The sequence below is a fragment of the Rhinatrema bivittatum genome, chromosome 5 (assembly GCF_901001135.1).
Source record: "Rhinatrema bivittatum chromosome 5, aRhiBiv1.1, whole genome shotgun sequence".
In the NCBI taxonomy this organism is placed as follows: Eukaryota; Metazoa; Chordata; class Amphibia; order Gymnophiona; family Rhinatrematidae; genus Rhinatrema; species Rhinatrema bivittatum.
This window is the reverse complement of record NC_042619.1, coordinates 82,884,180-82,905,876: the sequence shown is the minus strand read 5'-3', so window position 1 is coordinate 82,905,876 and position 21,697 is coordinate 82,884,180. Positions and strand designations below refer to the sequence as shown.

General features: G+C 41.4%; 1 protein-coding gene across 3 annotated transcripts in view; it reads left to right on the top strand.

Moving 5' to 3' along the window:
- Window positions 1-21,697, top strand: part of LOC115092050 (intraflagellar transport protein 88 homolog) — a 283,575-nt gene that overhangs the window by 17,217 nt on the left and 244,661 nt on the right. For all 3 annotated transcript variants that reach the window (XM_029602517.1, XM_029602518.1, XM_029602519.1), the window contains exons 3-7: window positions 260-322; window positions 4,470-4,526; window positions 5,465-5,518; window positions 20,789-20,852; window positions 20,948-21,017. In XM_029602517.1, the coding sequence (XP_029458377.1) occupies window positions 260-322; window positions 4,470-4,526; window positions 5,465-5,518; window positions 20,789-20,852; window positions 20,948-21,017 (308 nt within the window). The remainder of the gene's footprint in view (window positions 1-259; window positions 323-4,469; window positions 4,527-5,464; window positions 5,519-20,788; window positions 20,853-20,947; window positions 21,018-21,697) is intronic.

Genomic DNA, 21,697 nt, shown 5'->3' with positions numbered 1-21,697 from the left:
TTTGTTTGCATATATTATACCTTATGAGTTCCAATGTAAGTATTAAGAGCGCTAGCTGGAAATTTGAGAGATTGAGATTGTTTGGGTAAAACTAAACCAGTTCTGAGAAATCTGTTTTTTAGTATTACTGATAACTGCTATGTTTAAGCTTCCCAAGCTTTTAAAATCAATTTTATGGTACTATGTAGAAAATAAAAATAGGGTCATTGGATTTAAATTGTATAAATTGTTTTGAAATGCTGCTTGCTTATCTTGTTAGGATTTGGAAAATGATGCAGCTTTTCAGCAGGCCGTGAGGACCAGCCACGGTAGAAGACCTCCTGTAAGTCCATTTTTTGATGCTTACCTCAGAATTAATGACTTAAATTATGCTAAAAATGCACATAAATGGAAATTCATGCTTAGAATGAATTGATTTGCTTTTGTCTTTGATATTTTTCTTTACAGTAGCGTTTTTACTGTGTTTGTTAAATGTGCGACAATGTTCAAAAAGGAAAAAAAGTTCTGAAGAGGGAGATAAGAGTGGAAGCTGCCAGATTCAGCGGCAGGTGTTCTCTGAAGTGTGTTTTTGGCAGGATTTGAAAATTAATATGCATAGACTTAAAAATATGTAGAGATTTTACCACACAAAAATCAGGTGAAAAATCTGTGAGTATTTAGTACCTGTGACAGTTTTTAAAAGGAAAGTAAGTGTATAATTTCCCTCTGAAAATTAGAAGCTAGGACAGCAAGAACATTGCTCCTAGATGGATAGTTTGCAAATGGCCCCCATTGTGTCAGTGTTCATAGTAGCTGTTAGTAAAATTCTGTAATAAATATATTAAACCTCCAGTGGGAATATGTGCCAGGGGTGGATTGGCTTATTGGGACTACAGGCATGCCCCAGTGGGCCGGTAAACCCAATCACTTGGTTGGTGTTGGTCTCAGCAGCCTTTTGCCTGCAGAGCCACTGTGTCCAACATCAGCCCGTATCAGCTCTTCTCTTCCTTAAGCCTGCGAGGGGCCTGCACTCCCCTGCTCCTTGTCTACCAAAATGCAAAGGGAAGTCCCAGCAGCATCGGCCTGGGACTTCCCTTTGCATTTTATAAGCCCCTCCCCAATTCAGCAACACGGAGGCAGGAATCACTGGCTACTTCTTGCATCCCCCCAAAAATACTTAAGGAACCACCAGTGTATATAAACCAATGAACTAGAAAAATGGCTGGTGTATAATGATATATTTTTTGACTTTGTGAATGTAATTTCATAAATAGAGGAAAAGACCTCAGCGCTGGTATTTTTCTGAATTAGTTAATCAAAGTATGAACCAGTCAATGCAATCATCGGTCATAAAAACCTCTTTTATATATTTTTATTGACAAACTACTTTTTTTGTTATTTATAAATTTTCTTAAAATACTATTAGACACATAGTGAAAGCTTTTGCTGTTTAGAACTGGCTACATAAGCTCTGGTATTGATTAAAGTTCTCTGGTTCTGAACCGACGATTAACTTTATTCAACAATTCAAATCAGCCAGTACCGCAGTGTGTCTTTCATTCATACTTGCAGTCTATAGAATAACACATGCCCGGTGAGAAATCTCAATGGCACTTAGATAAGCTGCCGGTGAAGCAATTCTAAATTCAGTTATAACAATTTCATTGGCACTGTATCAGTTGCCTTAAATAGCGTCGAAAGTACTTATCTTAAAGAAGTGATTTCCTTCTTATGGATGTAGGCACTGAAAGTTGCCTATAGACGCCAAGACATCAGAAACGCCAACGTTGGCAACGTTTCGCGATATGCTGCGTCAGGGCAGTGTCGTGTCTAAAGAAAATCTTTAACAGCAAAAGATCATGATTAATGACAAAAACAATTACATTCTTTTACGTTCACATTGGTCAAGGAACTACTTACAGTTGCTCTCATGCCATGTCTTTTTACTCGTCGGGCTTTAAATCGAAATGGCAAACCGTGCATGTTGAATCTCTATTTTTATTGGCTACTCACAAGTGGCATAATGACGTCAACGTTTTCATCAGGTGTTTGATCAACATATTATTGAAACACTTTGTCAGAATCTGAATCAAAACATTACTCACTATAAGCTGGACCAGTCTATTAAGCTGTTTAGACCTAGCGGTTCTTCACTCTGCAATCTAAAAATCCATTGTTGTTCACATATATACAGATTAGGTGCTTGATCTCCTCTTATGTGTGATTTAACAGTGTCTATCACGAGCCATTTCAGTTGTTCAAACCGGTGATTAAATTTCGCGCAGAGGGCAACCAATGTATATCATTATACACTAGCCATTTTTCTAGTTCATTACTTCTTGTACCCTGCATCTTCTGTGCCAGTAGGGCCAAAAGGAGGAGTTGTGGGCTTCCGCAGCTAAAGAAAAGAGCTGCTCAGGTGCACACATCTGGCTGGCCAAAGATAACATCTGCTGGCCACAGCCGAAGACCAGGCCAGTGGGGCGGAAGATAGGAGCTACTGTTCGCCGGCGATGCCAAAGACAGGAGCTACTCAGCAGGGGGCCGGTGTGTGTGTGTGTGTATGTGAGTGAGGGTACTTCTATGTATGTGAGAGAAGGAGAGTGCTTCTGTGTGTGTGTGTGTGTGTGTGTGTATATGAGACAGAGGGTGCTCCTGTATGTGTATATGAGAGAGGGGGAGGGTGCTTCTGTCTAAGTATGTGAGAGGGAGAGACGGAGAATGCTTCTAGCTATCTGTGGCTATGAAAGAGCGAGGGAGAGTGCTTGTGTGTGTGTGTGAGAGAAGGAGATTGCTTCTGTCAGTGTGTATGTGAGTGGGAGAGAGGGAGGGAGGAGAAAGTTTGTGCATCCACTCTCTCTTGCTAATGTATGACAATCTTAGGATGAATGGAAATCGAACATTACCAGATATGGAGAGCACAAAATTTTTTTATCCTTATTTTTAATGGATGTTATTTGATGTGCTTTCTAAACACCAAAAACATAATTCAAAGCAGTACATTTAAAAAAAAGTTTTAAATTTTTGTATCTCCTACTTGTCAACCATTTTGAAATATTTGTTCATTTTTTTTAGTATGGTTTTACTATTATAATTTATTTCTTAGTTTTATTGTTTGATGTTTTATGAGTAATGTAATGTTTTTGTTTTTCATATACACTGTCTGGCTTGTTGTGGTTTCCAGCTCAGTTTTTGTCTGCATGTTTATTTATATTTTTTGGTGACTAGAATAAAAAAATCTCAAGTATGGAGTGTGGTGAATTTTTTTTTTTAATTTTTATTAGTTATTTGATGTGTCTGCTGTTTTGAAATATTTTATTGGTGTTTGGGAAATATTTTAAACATTTCCTATTGAATTTATTTATTGGATGTTCTATTTATCAACTGTTTTGAAATATTTGTTTATTTAGTATGGTTTTATTATATTTTATATTTCTTGATTTTGTTTGATGTTTTATGTGGAATTGTTACTGTTTATCCTTTGTTGCACTGTATACAGAGTCTGGCTTGTTGCAGTTTCCAGTTCGGTTTTTGTCTGCACATTTCTATTTCTATTTTATTGTGTCTTTATTATGTATTTGATGAGGGTCTGTCTGTGTTCGGCCTGTATCAGACCGAGGTGAGGTAAGCATATGAGTGAGTCATGTGTCTATGGGCAGGTTTTGAAAAAATTCCCTCTGCTGATATTTTCCTGCAATCCACCCCTGGTATATGCATAGAGGTCACAAGAGTAGGTGCTTAGTGGCTCTTTGTTTTTTCTCTGCCTACTTAGAAAGTAATGTATACTCCATGGTCTGAGCTGTTATGGGGGAACTCTGGAATTTGTCTCTGACAAATTGGTCATCATAATCTTCTTTTTTTTTTTTTAATCTGCTTATTTTGTGGAACTCTAAGAAACACAAATTATCAGCTAGTAAACTTCTCTATTTATGCACTCACCTATTGCAGAATGAGAATGAACTGTGAAGCTTAGGATGTATTCCTTTTTCGAGATGGTATCACCATATAATGAACAGCATAAAATGCTTCCTTGACCAGCATGATCACAGTGCTGGAGCTGGACACTTACCTTCACAGTTTTCAGCATTTTTGCCATATGAAAACTCCTGTTTTTTTTTAGAGCTCCTCAAACATGTTTACTGATAAGAATCCATCCATGGAACTGTCTGTCCTGCTAGAGTAGCAGATTAGCAGTAAACGACCAAAAGAGTTTCATCACAGTGCCGGAAGCATTTAAAGGGTAGGGGAACATATAAAGAGAAGCATTTTAGCAACAGCAAATCTCAGATGGGGAATCCCAGAGTAAAAGCTTACAGGCAGCTCTTGGGTCTCATTGGATTTTTTTTTTTTTATCAAAGGTTTTCTCCCACTGACTTTATTATAGCCAAAATTATCAGGGTTTCCACAAATTTTCTTTTACTGACATAAAATATATGGTTTGAAACATTTTGTTTGAATATATTTAAGTATTCTACGTTTTTCTTTTTAAGGTTACTGGCAAAATTCCCAGCACAGCAGCTGCGAGACCTCTGGGAACAGGACTTGGGGTAGGTTTCTGATTCCTCCATGGCTTTCTTATTGGCTGTCTGAAAGTTTGCATGTTTGAAAAAAAACAAATTAAACTGTTTTCAACTGCTATAGAAATAGAATTTTCTTATTTAAAAATATCTGAGACTGTAGATCAACAACATATGTATTAATTTGAAACTATAAAAAAAATATAAAAATAATACTTCTAAGTGTGAACAGTAGCATGTATGTGTATTTCTGGCTTCTTGTTATACTGCTGTTTTACTGAATTTATATAGTCTTGATGCAACTGCAACATCTCTCTCTGCTTCGAAGGAGGGGGATGGGGCTGAAAGGAAAGAGAATTTTGGATTCAGAGACAACCAACACGAGCTATGACTTTTTTACAGTCTGGGATACTGATGCACAGACATTAAGGGAAAAACACAGGACTGCTTATGTGGCCAAGTCCATAAACAAAGCACGTCAAGCAAAACTGACTGATACATGGGGGTAAACTTCATGGTGCGGCAGATAACTACCATGGGAAGCTTGCTGGGCAGACTGGATGGACTATTGATCTTTTTCTGCCGTCATTTCTGTGTTTATATGAGGTCAATATTCAAAAGCTATTTAGATGGATAAATGAAAAGTTATCTGTCCAAATGGCAAAACAGCAATAAATCGAAGGTGAGCTGGAGGTGGGTGGGAGGCTTTTTCAGGAGGAGCGTAGTTAGTCCCATAAGTTATGCGGCTAACTCTGATATTCGTAGTTAGCTACTTATTCAGCTAACTCTGGTTGGGCCGAGCCACACAGCTGCTGAAAATGAACCCTATATAGTTTTCAGGTGGGAAACTGTTGCAAAAAGGAATTCTGCCAGTATTAGTAAAATGGTCTGATAAGCTGTGAAAGAGAAATCCTGTTCTAGTGGCATTTGTTATCACTTACTTAGTTTTGTCTTTTTTTGGGGGGTAGGCAAGATTGACACTTTCTTCATCACTTGGAAGGCCAGTGACAGGAGCTGTGCAGGTAATTTCCTTTATTTGTTTCTATGTTTACCTTCCTTCTCTGCTTACAGTATGGATAGATTGCCAAAGCAATGAAACAACCCCATCACAGCCCTTACTTAAGGGGTTTATGGAATAAAGGTGCTTGCAGTAAGCACGTTTACCACATGTATTAAAAATCATTTGATCTAAAAGGCACCGACCAAATTTTCTTTTTCCAGAATGTGCATTTGATAAATCTTACTGCACCCTACATATATTAAAGATGTTATTAGTCTTAATGGTCTTTTTAATAATTGTATATTCCTTGTATGTACCCAGATCAGTCCAGATTCCTGGGATTTGCCTCCCCTCCAGCAGATGGAGACAGAGAAAGTATTACTGACACTGCCACATTAACCCAAGGTGCCTCCTGCAGTCCCTCAGTATTTCTCTTTCTCCAGAGGTGGAGGTGCGAAGCCTGCAGTCTGACTGAAAAAAAAAAAAGAAAGAAAAGGGAGATTCTGGTCAGAGTCTACGAAGACCCTCCCAGGAGGTTGGTAGATCCTGGTAGAGTCATCCCCCCTGGTTCTTGAGGCGGATGAGCAGAGGGTCGGGGACCCTTTTGTTGCTCAGTCCTTCACTACTGGTCAGGGCTGAAATCTGGGGGTCCCAGTTCCATCATCCTGCGGGAATGCTCGAGCCTTCGGCCATTTGTCATAGGGGAAGTGCCTCTTCTTTTTTCTTAGGATATTAAAGTTTTTTTAAAAAAAAACAAAATAGGAGGTGAATGAAGTCAGTCACGGGATAGCCATGGGATGGCATATTTTCCCTGGTGTTGCTGCACTGTTTTCTCCTGGTGGGCAGCTCTGAGCTTTTTCCCCCCTTTGGCAGTGCTTTGTGCTGTTCCCGGGGCTGATTGGCATGCTGCGTGGAGCAGCTTGCACAACATGTGGAACTGTCCTGGAATGGGCAGTTCTCATGATGCCTCTCCGGTGGGGAGGGCTCCTTAGGGAGCGCAGCGGCAAACAGGCACTCCCAATGTCGAGAGCCTGGGAGGCTCTCCAACACAGTGGTCGGCCAGTGATGCATTCCTGCTGAGCACGGGAACGGAGGCCATTTTGTCCTCCTTTAAGGCTGCCATGCAGGCCATGTAGTGGTAGGGGGATTTCCCTCCCAACATTTTGCTGGTGGCAGGGACCTCTGGTGGGGGTCCAGAGGCTAGGAGGCCCCCTTCAGGAAGCGAAGAGGAGGACCCGGGGGATTCAGATTCTTCCTCCTCTTTTTCTTCGGACTTTATTCTCCTCTTGCACAAAGCATATAAAGCACGAAAATCCCTGTGGTGCAGGGCTGGTCAGGAAGCTCCCGTGACTCCGGCTAAAAGACCTAAGCCCCCTGGGACTATGGGGGCCACAAGGATTAGGCAGGTTCCCAGGCTTCCAGCCCCAATGCCTGCCACGGACACCTCTCCCGAGGATTCCTTTGCAGATGACATTGCAGCGCAGGGGCCTCCGGGCTTAGATCTGAATTTGGTGGACCAGAATCCGGATCAGGAGGTGTCGGAACTCTTGTCGGTTGATAGTGACGACCCCAGAGTGGTTTGCTTGTTACACAGGGAGGAGTTGGCTACCCTTATACCAGCTGTTCTGCAGGAACTGGGTATAGAAGTCCCGCAAGAGCACTCAGAATTGGGAGCAGTGGATCCGGTCGTGATTGGCCTTTGGGGTCCTACAAGGGCTTTTCCTTTCCACAAGTCTTTCAGCAACTTGTTGTTTTCGGAGTGGGATACTCCTGACACCAGCTTAAAGTTCAGCAGGCCATGGATAAAATATACCCTTTGCCTGAGGGTGTGCTGGAGCTTCTGAAGATCCTAAAGATGGATGCCTCTGTGTCGGCAGTTACTAAGAAAATGACCATTCCTGTAGCTGGTTCAACAGCCTTGAAGGACCTTCAGGATAGAAAGCTGGAGGTGCACCTCAAGAAGATTTTTAAGGTGTCTGCCCTAGGCATTCGAGCAGCTATATGTAGCATTTTTATGTTGAGAGACTGCTTACGCTGGGTGCAGTAGTTACAGGCTGACAGGACTTTATCTGAATCGGAGGCAAGACAAGCCTGTGGGAAATATGAGCTTTGCCAGCAAGCCATTTCATCAGGGTTTAAACATTAACTTCCCTTCTCCCTGAACTTTGCCTGAATAAAAGCATCACTTGTGCTTAAGTCTCTGCCTAGGAAAGGATACCTGACTTCATGTTATTTTCTGGCTTGTGCTTAGCCCTGAATTCCTGGGGGAGAGGCTGGGTGTTCCCTAGTCAGAGGCAGGACAAAGTCAGGAGGTATAGATTTCAGCAGCCAATGAGATGATCCGTGCACACCCCCTGAGCCAAAGCCAATAGTGTAGGGACTCGTCTGTTGCTATGGGAAAGTAGCCAATCATGTAATGACACATCATCTGCCTTTGTATGAATGTACAATAAAAGGAAGAGCCTCGTGAGGGCTCACCCCTTCTCTTCCTGCCTGCGATGAAAGCTGCCTCAAGTGTGTTCTATGCCTCCATATTCAACATCTGGTGAGCCCGACAGTGATGATAAACTCCATGCTTATTTCGGCTGGTCATAGCTTAAGGTACGTACCGTTCAACAGATTTGCAATCGTAATATTTTTTAAAAAGTACTTCTTAGTAATTTTTAAAGTATTTCTCAGCAAGTTTGTTCCCCACATTCATGAGCATGGGCAATGATTTGACTGTACAGCAGAGGCTACATGCCAGAGAGCTGCAGAAAATAATCAATAATCATTATTTCATCACCAGAAGAAAAATAGCGCAAATCAGCCTGGGGGACTTAGAAAAATTAATAAGTGAAATAGCTTGCCGTTGCCCTTGGTATTCAATGGAGGCTAGAACTCTAAATACCCAGGACTGGATTTTAATCGGCAATTGTCTTCATATGGCTCCCAGAGCTCCCATAAAGCAAAGATTAATCTGGCAAAAATGTAGAGGCCATCGAACACATAGAAAAAAAAAGTTTAAAGACAGCAGTTTCAAACCATGTGCTTTTAGAAGCAGGCAGACTCAATCAGAATACCCTTCCCCCATCTTATGCTCAGTCTCCCTCAGAGACAGCAAATTCTTTGTATCAGCTCTCCATACCCACACCCAAGCCCATTCACACCTTCCCCACTTCTTTAGAAAAGCAGTCCTTGAGAACAATTGAGCCACAACCTGGCCTGGGTGGGGCGATTAGCATTGAATTTCAGCAGAAAGAAAACCTTACAGAAAAAGAATTGTTGGAAGGACTTCAAGCCTTCCCCATCACAGAAAAGAACCATGAACAAAGGGGGACAGAAAATGAAATAGAACATCTGGGGACACACACTCACATGGCTCCTGTGGCTTCCTCTGCGTCCATCTCAGAGAAAAGGCCCCAGGAAACTGAAAACACTGAGGTCAGAAAAACTAGCCTTCCTCCATCTTGCCTGCAACCCCCTTCCCCCACCAACCACTCCCTGTACCCTCATTTGCCATTGCCTGAGACAGTCATTAATTCTGCATCACCAATTTGTCCAGGTAAATTACCATCTCAAACCACTGCTCCCGGTAACAATTTATGTGCCGCGGTCAGCATGGGATTTCACCTAGAACATGGAAATCTCACAAGAGAGGAATTATTGAAAGGGATTCAAGCCTCTCCTATTACAAAAGGGATTAAAGAGCTGGGTGTGGCAGCAATAGAGTTGAGTGCAGCCCGGAGCGCCATGAGCAGTGGCTATGCCCCCAGGTCTTCAAAGAAATCAGCGTATAAGACCTTGGGCCAGGCAGCTGCACTCCTGCGTTACAAGCAAAGAAAATATCAATATGAAAAAATTGATTTAATTATACACTTCAATGACCAGATTAAACAGGGTAATTGAACAGACAGTACAGATTTGGAAAAAAAAATGGTTTCTCTTAACAAACAGTACAGATTTGGAAAAAATGGTTTCTATTAGTCTTTGAATTCAGTTACAAAAAATCTGCATACTTTGAGAGTATTTTCCCCCACAAAGTGTATGCAGAACCTTATGTTAAAACTGTACTGAAATTTGAACAATTGCTGTGTGGATTTCATGTGAGATGTTCACTTTTTGCAAAATTAATTTGGCTCACATTTAAAATGACTCCATTTCTCTGAGATTTAAGTTTATAGCAATAGTTTGAATTGCTAGCGTACAGAACTTATATTTTTACTGTGATTCTCCCTTTCAGGACAAAAGTAAATTAAAATAGTATCTGTCTGCAAGGAATCAGCAAGTCCTTGCCAAGCCATTGTCTGTGGTTGATGTTATCTAAATTGTTAAACAATGCTATCTCTAAGTTCCTATTGACTGAAGGATTAATTCCTTGGGTGCAGTTCTTTTCTTTTGAGAAACACTGCTCCTCCCCCCCTTTTCTGTCTTTCTGTTAACTCGTGCTTGCCACTCAAGGGGGAGGGAGGGAGAACTTTTGAAAAGAAGAAAAAAACTGGACTCAGTACTGCAGTTTCTCTCTCTAGATTCTATATGTTATAACTCAGCATTCCTGTACTAGCCCTTCCTCTCAATCTGTCTTTAATCTTTTAATACTTTCAAACATACTTTCAAACTTCCTTAATACTGAACTGAGATTACTGAACAGCGTGTTTAATTTCCTATTCTAATAATTATAAGAAGAAATTCTATTCTGATATTCCACATTGAAAGTAAGCTCAGAGTATTATTGATTGCAACCTGGAACAATAGTTGCAATCTATAAAGTAATGATGGTGTCTCCACTAGGAGGCGCTGTGTTATTCTACAAGTTATATTATATTATTGTTTTAATAATTCTGTTGTATAATAGTTTTTATTTTTCAGACCTACAGACCTTCTGTATTAAGGACACTTCAGTTTTATTTTCTTTTTCACAAAATTTATACAGAATTCTGAACCTTAAAATTTTTACTGATAGAGGTTGCTACATCTAAAGCAATCCCTCCCAAACCTTTTCTTGCAAATCCAAATTGATTTTATTAAATTGAATAATAGAATTGATTTCTTCAAGGTTAAAAAAAGTAAGAATTTCACTTTTATCCTTACCTTAGTAATTTTTTGCTGTATGCCAGTTTTTAATATTTTCCAGATTGACACTGCCATGGGAGATGTGAAGATGAACACTTTGCAGCTTATGTTAACATTTTCAAACATTTTTCTAACGCCTTTTGACTTTTGATCCTTGATCTAATTTTGTTTTTGATAACTTTTTGATAAGATTTTTAGCTCATATTATGTGTTATCTGTTGTCTGTCTTGATGCCAAGAAGACTATGAATGAATATTTGCAGGATGAATGAATATGAATATATGTCAGTCTTGTGTGACATATGTTTAATGTAATGTCTAATATACTTGTCATTTGATTCTGCTTACTACAAATGACTTTTCCTTTAAATGATTAATTTACATTTATTGCTATTTTACTGAATGAAAATTGATCACTGCATAAAAACTTTCTTGATAATGGGGCTACCCTCTGTCCTGAAAACTAATAATGGCTCTATTTACTGCAGCCATTCCTTTACATGAATTTCATCAATAATTGAACATTAAATACTTATTTGGCATCCCCTACAACACCACAGGGCAAGCCATTGTGGAGAGAGCCAACATACCCTTAAGAGCTCTTGAAAACAAAAACAAAAAGGAGGGAATAATTGCCCCTGGATTTTCCCCCTGAACAAAGTATTGTTTACTTTAAATCATCTAAACATATCAGGTTCACATAAGAACACAGCCATGAGTAATCATTATGGGACTAGGGTTAGTCACCCACAGCCATCAGTTTTGTATAGAATATTTAATGTCTGGTACGGTCCCGTTCCCTTAAAATGGGGAACGAGGATATGTTTCTCTGCTTGCTTCCACAGGTATATCAAGCCGTGGAAAGATGGAAAGGTGTCCAGGTCTACAGGACCCGATCCCCAACTTCTCCATGAGCCTCCACAGCCCTCAGAAGGACAGAGACCGGACTCCTTGCAAAAAGCAGCACCACATGACCTGGGGACAGATCAAGGCCCTATCCAACCAATCTGCACAACTCTTAGAACAGCAAGGCCTTGAGAAAACTCCAGAGAACTTATTAGCCGTCTTTTCTTGCCTGAATGCCAACTCATTAACAATTGTGTTCTGCATCCTCCTCCTTTGCCTTATTTCTCTAGCTATGGCGATTTCAGAACAAGGACTCTGACAAAACTTTTCACACCTGTTGAATCGAACAGACTGTTGGATCTGCGCACACATGCCAACCCAAGCCTGCGGAGAACGACTGATGCATGCTGTACCATTTAACCTTACAGTATGGACTAATTATCCTTTACAGAGAGGTGTTTTCATTAACTCTCCAGTTAATAATACCATACTACACATTGGTAGCTGTATTCAAGAGACTGCCGCTCTTTGTTGGGACTATGATACAGGGGATGGGAAGGGAATTCAGGTGGGAAATATCCATATTGTAACTGAACTTTTGTATTAATCACTGAACACTTACATAATTATACCACATATATGTATGCAATTGGCAGATTTCAGGATGTGCAGTGGGAGACCCAAGCAGGTACAGAAAGTATAGAGGGGATGAAGGATTTACCCTTTGTAGTTATATAGCCCAAATGATAACCAATGACATGTCCACAATCTGTTAGGAAACATATGGATGTTATGTGGGCGTAGAGCATATATGCACATTCCCCCCATATGGAGAGACAGATGCACTTTAGGCTACATCCTCCCCTCATACTATGCAGTCAAAAATTTACCCAAAGCAAGGCTCTGTAACAAAAGGGAGGCGATAAATAATCCCATAGAAAAGTATACAGAAACTCAGATAGCTAGAAGCCTGTTTCCCCCAATGGGGACAGCTATGAATTACAGAGACTTACACATCCTAGCTAACTGGACGACTGCCATATTTAATCAGACAGTCCATGCATTAAAACTACTCACAACAGAAGTCTCTCAGATTAGAGAAGTAGCATTACAGAACAGCTATACCTTAGACACAATTTTAGCCTTAAAGGGTGGTGTTTGTGCATTAATTGGATCTCATTGCTGTGTGTACATATCAGACTATAAAGCAAACCTCACACATACCATAGAGCAGATAGAAACCATGGTTGCTGATGCACCACTTTCAGACAGAATACCAACTTCTCCATGGGACTGGCTATGGTCCTGACTCCCTGATATTTCTGGTCTCAAAAGGGTGATTTCTATTATAATGACCATAATTGTCTTAATTATCTGCCTGTGATGCTGTATTCAGTGCATACCCAACCTCATATCCATACTGAAACCTTGCTCTCAGCCCGAATACAAAGATGTCTTGTAAGATGCCTAATAGGGAATCATGAGCCCTGCAGCGTTGGCACACCACCTGCACCAGCTCTGGGTGATATGGAGATTCAGGAGCTCATCGGCAGCTGGCACACCACGTCGAATCAGCTTTCTTCTCTCCATAATCCCCCTTCCCCTATTTCCAGCCCATACCAAGACATAACAGATTTCAGTAAGGGTCTAAAGCTTTATTGAGCTGCTTAAACAAAAACAGAAAGGGTGAGATGTGGGAAATATGAGCTTTGCCAGCAAGCCATTTCATCAGGGTTTAAACATTAACTTCCCTTCTCCCTGAACTTTGCCTGAATAAAAGCATCACTTGTGCTTAAGTCTCTGCCTAGGAAAGGATACCTGACTTCATGTATTTCTCTGGCTTGTGCTTAGCCCTGAATTCCTGGGGGAGGGGCTGGGTGTTCCCTAGTCAGAGGCAGGACAAAGTCAGGAGGTATAGATTTCAGCAGCCAATGAGATGATCCGTGCACACCCCCTGAGCCAAAGCCAATAGTGTAGGGACTCGTCTGTTGCTATGGGAAAGTAGCCAATCATGTAATGACACATCATCTGCCTTTGTATGAATGTACAATAAAAGGAAGAGCCTCGTGAGGGCTCACCCCTTCTCTTCCTGCCTGCGATGAAAGCTGCCTCAAGTGTGTTCTATGCCTCCATATTCAACAAAGCCGAGCTTCTGGAAACCGTGGTGGTGTACACTGCTGATGCCTTATATGATCTCATCCGGACTTCCTCCAGAACTATGATGTCTGCAGTTTCGGCTCAGAGACTCCTCTGGCTGAGGATCTGGTCATCCGATGTTTCATCCAAGTCCCAGTTGGGATCTCTGCCTTTTAAAGGGAAATTTCTGTTTGGCAAGGACTTAGAGGAGATGATCAAATTTCTCAGTGAGAATAAAGTCCACAAATTGCCAGAGAACAAACCGAAGGCGAAGGTTCCCTGCCTTCCCTTTCCCACTTTAGAGCCAGTCGGCGGTTTCGTCCATCCAGGTCTTCGGGGGTTCTTAGAGGCAGTCCTCGGGTAGGCAATCCTCTTTGAATCAGCCCTTTCGGAGGTCAAGCAGGGCTACCTCCTCCCTCGGCAGTGAGGAGCCAAATCTGCACAAAGAGGCAAGGCCGGTCCACTCCTCAGTCCCAGTGATCGGGGGCCGGCTGGCTCTGTATTACAGGGAGTGGACCAAGATCATGTCGGATCAGTGAGTCCTAAGTGTGATAAGTCAAGGTGATGCTTTAGAATTTGCTCGTCCTTTCAGAGATCAGTTCCTTGTATCCCCTTGCTCTTACCAAGAAAAGAGGCTCCTGGTGCGGGAAACCATTGCTCGTCTTCGCCAGCTTGGGGTCATTGTGCCTGTGCCCCTGGAAGAGCGGGGGTTGGGCCGATATTCCATTTATTTCATAGTCCCCAAGAAGGAAGGCACCTTCTGGCCCATACTAGATCTAAAGAAGGTGAACGCTCTCAAGGTTCCTCATTAGTTCCTAGCATCTTTGGATTTGACTGAGGCATACTTGCATATTGGAATCTGGCCCGAACATCAAAGATATCTGAGATTCATGATTCTGGGAGAACATTTTCATTTGTACTCTGCCCTTTGGCCTGGTGATGGTGCCCAGGACCTTTACCAAGGTGATGGTCGTGGTAGCAGCAGCACTCCGGAGGGACAGGATCCTGGTCTATCCTTATCTGGACGACTGGTTGATTTGGGCCAAGTCGGAGATCCTTTGTTGGGAGGCGGTGGAGGTGGTCCTCCATCAACTGTGCTCCCTGGGTTGGATAGTCAATCTGAGCAAAAGCCAGCTTGTTCCTTCCCAGCATTTGGAATTCTTGAGGGCTCTTTTCGATACCAATTTGGGGAAAGTTTTTTTTCCTCTACGAAGATCGGATTTCCAAGTTGCAAACTCAAGTTCATGGATTATTGCAGAAGCATGTACCCAAGTTCTGGGATTATTTGCAAGTTCTCAGGTCTATGGCTTCTACCCTGGAGTTGGTTTCATGGGCGTTTGCTCATATGAGGCCTCTGCAATCAGCATTGCTATCCCATTGGGATTCCGGTCTAAGCAGTTTCAGCTCCCGCTTCCCCTCCCAGAGTTCGCGTGCGCCGATCTTGCCTGCTGGCTCATGCCGGTCCATCAGTCGTTTCGAAATGAGAGCTGTAAGATTAGCCCTGCAAGCGCTTCTGCCCCTGATGAAGGGAAAGCCAATAAGAATCTTATTGGACAATGCGACCATGGTGGCTTACATCATTCGACAAGGAGGCAGCAAAAGCCTAGCAGTGGCTCAGGAAGCCCGAGAGTTGATTTGCTGGGTGGAACACCATCGGGAGTGAATAGCTGCCTCTCACATTGCGGGCATGGACAATGTGCAAGTGGGCTTTCTGAGCCGGCATCAATTGGACCCCTGCGAGTAGGAGCAGTCGGAGGAAGCACTATGTCTCATCCAGTGAAAGTGGAGCATGCCGTGCATGGATCTGATGGCAACTTTTCACAATGCCAAAGCCCCATGGTTCTTCAGTTGGCAAAGGGAAAGAGCGGCAGAAGGAGTGGATGCCTTAGTTCTGACTTGGCCAACAGGAGTCCTTCTGTATGTGTTTCTGTCTTGGCCATTGGTCGGCAAGGTCTTGCATCGCATAGAAGTCCATCCAAGCAAGATGGTTCTCGTTGCCTCAGAGTGGCCAAGGCATCCGAGATTTGCAGACTTGGTCAACCTAGCAGTAGACGGTCCATTAACGCTGGTCATCTGCCCAATCTATTGCATCAGGGCAAGGTTGTTTAGATCAGGCAGATCACGTTTGTCTAGCAGCTTGACTTTTGAGAGGGAGTGATTAAGGAATAAGGGTTATTCAGAAGGAGTTATCTCTACCCTCTTGCAGTCTGAGAAGCCTTCCAATTCCCTGGCATATGTGAGAGTTTGGAGAGTCTTTGAGTTGTGGTGCATGAGGTGGACGATGGATCCTCGACGAGCCTTAGTTGTGGATGTTTTGTCCTTTTTGCAGGAAGGTTTGGTTAAAGGTCTTCCCTTTAATTCCCTCAGGGTTCAGGTGGCAGCTTTAGTCTGTCTTCATGGTAAGGTTGATGTAGTTTCTCTGGCAGCACATCCAGATATGGTGCATTTTCTTACAGGGGGCCAAGCATTTGAGTCATCCTGTCCGAAAACCTTGTCCATCCTGGAACCTTAATGTGGTCCTTAAGAGCTTGTGTGTCGCTCCATTTGAACCCCGAAGCGATCTTCCATGAAGGATCTCACTTTGAAGGTGGTTATTCCAGTGGCAATTTGTTTGGCTCGCTGAATTTCCAAACTTCAGGCCTTGTCCTGTAGAGAGCCCGTTTTGAGAATTTCAGATACGAGAGTTTCCTGCGAACGGTTCCATCCTTTTTGCCAAAGGTGGTTTCTTCATTCCACTTGAATCAGTCAATGGAACTTCCATCCTTCCAAGCTTTGGATCCGACATCACCTCATGCAAGGGTATTGCGTCGGTTAGATGTGAGGCGTGCTTTATTACACTACCTGAAGATTATGAACGACTTCTGCCTGTCGGATCATCTTTTTGTGCTGTGGAATGGTGCCAAGAAGGGTCATAAGGCGTCACGAGCTACCATTGCGTGGTGGTTGAAAGAGGCTATTAGCTCTGTTTATATCGGTCGAGGTCGCCCCATCCCAGTGGGGCTTAGGGCACATTCAATTCGGTCTTAGGCAACGTCTCGAGCCGAATGTCAGCAAGTTTTGCCACAGGAGATCTGTCAAGCGGCTACTTGAAAATCATTGCACACTTTCGCTAGGCATTACCGTTTGGATGTCCAGGCCCCAGAGGCCATGGGCTTTGGTGAAAGTGTTCTTCAAGCGGGACTCTTGCAGTCCCATCCCTCTTAGGGAAGCTTTTGGTACATCCCAGGAGTCTGGACTGATCTGGGAATATACAGGGAAAGGAAAATTTGTTCTTACCTGCTAATTTTCGTTCCTGTAATACCACAGATCAGTCCAGAGTTCCCGCCCACTGCAGGAAAGTGGAATTGGAGAGTCCGCTTGATCTGTTTTGTTGTACTTTCTCTGAAGAATGGCACAGGTTTTTTGTTGGCCCTACACAGGGTTTGTGTGAGCACTGTTTTTTTATTTTTATTGATTTATTTATTTTAAAAGCTTTTGTATACTGCTGTTCCAAACAAAAAAGATCAGAGTGGTTTACAACTAAACATACATAATGAAACGACATAAAATAAACAGTTATCACAATATCATCAAATCATAAATACATTTAAAAACAAAAAGCTTTAAAAAAAAACAAAATCTTAAACATAAAGTAAAATAGGAAACAAAAAAGACAAATTTGCACTAAGAAGAACATAAGAACATGCCATACTGGGTCAGACCAAGAGTCCATCAAGCCCAGCATCCTGTTTCCAACAGTGGCCAATCCAAGCCATAAAAACCTGGCAAGTACCCAAAAACAGTACTCTGGAATATATAATTATATCTTGAGAATCTAACCATATTCTTCTTTGAATAGTCATGTTTTGAGTCCTTTTCTGAACAATTTTAAATCGGTCGTCAATCTCAGGCAGTCAGTCAATGTATTCAAAAGTATACTTGGATTTTCAGAAGGCGTTTGACAAAGTTCCTCATGAGAGGCTTCTAGGAAAAGTAAAAAGTCATGGGATAGGTGGCAATGTCCTTTCGTGGATTGCAAACTGGCTAAAAGACAGGAAACAGAGAGTAGGATTAAATGGGCAATTTTCTCAGTGGAAGGGAGTGGACAGTGGAGTGCCTCAGGGATCTGTATTGGGACCCTTACTGTTCAATATATTTATAAATGATCTGGAAAGAAATACGACGAGTGAGATAATCAAATTTGCAGATGACACAAAATTGTTCAGAGTAGTTAAATCACAAGCAGATTGTGATAAATTGCAGGAAGACCTTGTGAGACTGGAAAATTGGGCATCCAAATGGCAGATGAAATTTAATGTGGAAAAGTGCAAGGTGATGCATATAGGGAAAAATAACCCATGCTATAATTACACAATGTTGGGTTCCATATTAGGTGCTACAACCCAAGAAAGAGATCTAGGTGTCATAGTGGATAACACATTGAAATCGTCGGTGCAGTGTGCTGCGGCAGTCAAAAAAGCAAACAGATTGTTGGGAATTATTAGAAAAGGAATGATGAATAAAACGGAAAATGTCATAATGCCTCTGTATCGCTCCATGGTGAGACCGCACCTTGAATACTGTGTACAATTCTGGTCGCCGCATCTCAAAAAAGATATAATTGCGATGGAGAAGGTACAGAGAAGGGCTACCAAAATGATAAGGGGAATGGAACAACTCCCCTATGAGGAAAGATTAAAGAGGTTAGGACTTTTCAGCTTGGAGAAGAGACGACTGAGGGGGGATATGATAGAGGTGTTTAAAATCATGAGAGGTCTAGAACGGGTAGATGTGAATCGGTTATTTACTCTTTCGGATAGTAGAAAGACTAGGAGGCACTCCATGAAGTTAGCATGGGGCACATTTAAAACTAATCGGAGAAAGTTCTTTTTTACTCAACGCACAATTAAACTCTGGAATTTTTTGCCAGAAAATGTGGTTCGTGCAGTTAGTATAGCTGTGTTTAAAAAAGGATTGGATAAGTTCTTGGAGGAGAAGTCCATTACCTGCTATTAAGTTCACTTAGAGAATAGCCACTGCCATTAGCAATGGTTACATGGAATAGACTTAGTTTTTGGGTACTTGCCAGGTTCTTATGGCCTGGATTGGCCACTGTTGGAAACAGGATGCTGGGCTTGATGGACCCTTGGTCTGACCCAGTATGGCATTTTCTTATGTTCTTATGTTCTTAAGTATGGGTCCCGTAATAGAAAAAGCCTTCTCCCTTACTTCACCAATATGTGCTATTCTAATAGATGGAATTTCAAGCAAACCTTTACTTTGAGATCTTAAAGAGCGAGTTGGAATATAAATATGTAATTTAGAACCAACCCATAGTGTATCGGAATTATTTACAATTTTATGTATTATTGTTAGTATCCTGTACTTAATTCTGGCTCTAATGAGGAGCCAATATAGATTAATAAGAACGGTTGTAATATGATTGAATTTTTTTGTTCCAGTAATTATTCTGGCTGTGGAGTTTTGTAAAAGTTTTATGGGGCATAATGTTGTGTAGGAGATCCTAATAATAGTGAAATACAATAATCAGTTCCAGAAAACATCAAGGTCTGTAACACCATCCTGAAATCACTTTTATAAAGTATGGGTTTTAGATATTTTAACATTTGTAGCTTTGTATATCCATTATGAATAATGTATTGAACTTGATTTGTCATGGTACGGTTAGTCTCCAGTTGTACCCCAAGATCACGGACTGTTTTTTGAATGGGTATGGAATGTCCTTTGAAATCTAGAGTTACCTGAAGAAAATCTTTTTTTGTTCTTGATAATAAGATAATTCCTGTTTTTTGAGCATTAAGAGCTAAACCATTATGAGACATCCATTGGTTTATAGCAATATTTTTAAATATTGCAAAGTTTTTGTTAGGGTCTCTTTGATGAGAATGTAAAATTGAACGTCATCTGCATAGATGAAAAACTTTAAATCAAATCCACTTAGAAGTTTGCAAAGTAGAATGAGGGAGATATTAATTAACATTGCAGAAGGAGTGGATCCTTGTGGAACTCCTGTGTTAATGCATTTTATTGCAGAAGGTTTGTTTTTTATATGTATGTGAAATGCCCTGTTTTGTAAAAATGAATCAGACTATTTATATACTTTATCAAAAATTCCTAACTATTCTAATCTATTTAATAAGATTGTATGATCAGTGATGTCAAATGCTGCAGACCCGTCAAGTATTCTGCATTAGCATTCCAAGTTCAGCTCCTGGTCTGGGACTTATGCTGGTGCATGAGGGCCAGCATGCTAACAGTTAAGTAACAGGTGAAGCAATGTACTGACCTCCCAACTTGGTCCCATCTACTCCAGTCCTCCTTCCCACTCCTGGCCCCAGATCCTCAATCTGAAGATTATATCTGCCCCCAGTCCCCTGAACCCCCCATGCTTCCCACCAACAAGTGGAGTGTTTCTTAAATCTTGTTGGCTCTCTCTTGCAGCTGAAAAAATATTGACTTCTGTAAATTTGACAGTGTCCAGAATCTTCCTATAAAATGCTGTATTTTTAAAAGATTAATTCCAATGAAATAGAGCTGCAGTGACATGCTGTTACATTAGAGAGCCATCTATCTGTTAGGATCAGTGCAAGGCACGCACAGCACGCTATGGAATTGATGCCCTCTACCCCTGGGAGGGAGAGAAGATGATTTCTATTGCAGGGGTAGTACTGAAGAGGTCTGTCTGGATAAGACTTCTCTTCTGGCCTTCTGCCAGCAATAGGGCCAGGATCACCCGGGCAGTCCTCCTGGGAGATGAGGAAAGCAAAAAAAATCCTAAGCTCCATACCAGCACATCTTCTTTTCTAGCAAGTGTTGGAGCCTTACAGCGACTCTGTGCACTCTTCTTAGTTTTTGCTCAGCAGGAACAGAGCAATAAAAGCATTATGCAGTGAATGCTATTTATGCAAAGCAGTGTAACACAGATCAAAACATTATCTGCCATTTGTACCTTTCACTTTAAACAGCTTCTTCTTTAAGCAGCCATGCTGCTGGTCATCTTAAATGCAATAAGAATATGGTTAGTTCAGATTAATGGAAGACAGTAGAAGTTTAACTGCATGTGAGTATATTTTTCTGGGTTGTGTTGCATCTAAATTTTCAGTCGTATTGTGGGTTATAAAAACATTTATGAGTGAGCCAATTCAGTGAAAGATCTTATGTACTACGTGTAGTCAAATGTATGACACTATACTATGTAGTCTAAATATTTTAATGACTGAACTTAAAATATTTCTACTACTGGCATTTTTTTTTGACAGGATGGAGTTGCTCGACCTCTGACAGCAGTACGTGCAGCAGGTTACACCAAAGCAGGTTTCCGAGGTAAGTTTTCCAATACTTGAAGGAAGTCCCAGGTATAGGTGTCAATGTTTTGATCCATTTCTTAGTACTACACTTTCATGACCTTTATTTTGCAGGATCTGTATTTGATCCCCTTGGTCAGTCACGAGGTCCTGCCCCTCCTTTGGAATCAAAAAGTGAAGATACGTAAGTGGTTGTATTTTCTTTTTTTTTTTTTTTTTAACAAAATGTATAACTGCATTCTGTAGTCTTAGTTTGATTACTAAACATCATTATTGTGCTCAATACTTTAGTCACAAAGCATGAAGGTTTAAATGTTCTAGCGCCAGTCTACTGTCCATGTGAGAAAATTTGTCTCTCTATTGGCCCCAGAAAAGCAGGCTATTTTGGGGACTCTGAGATCTTTTATTGAACCAAGCAAAATTATTTTTATACTGTATATGAGCTTTTAGGGTCTCATAAGAAAATCTGATGAAGAAATTCTGAGACCTTGAAAATTCATGTACAGTAACGCACATCTACATTTTATTTTGACCCATTAAGATATAGCAATCCCCAAAGTAGACTAGGAAATAAAGATGGCAAAAAATGGGTAGGCTGGCCTAATGCATCAGAGTCAAGAAACAGCTCAGGTTTCCTAATGAAAGAGAAAGAGATGGGATTCAGCTCTTTATGATGTATTTCATTAAATCGCTGAATTCATGGATCAGAAGAGATGGAGCAGAGACTTGAGAGGGTCCCAGAAGCTTTTGCTTCTAGGAGGTAACTTCTATTTGAAAATCTGTACTCGCAAAGTACACAGAGGGCTCCAGATGCAGGGGCCTAGAACCTTATGCCACATTCTATACATCTCTCCCTTTTTTGTT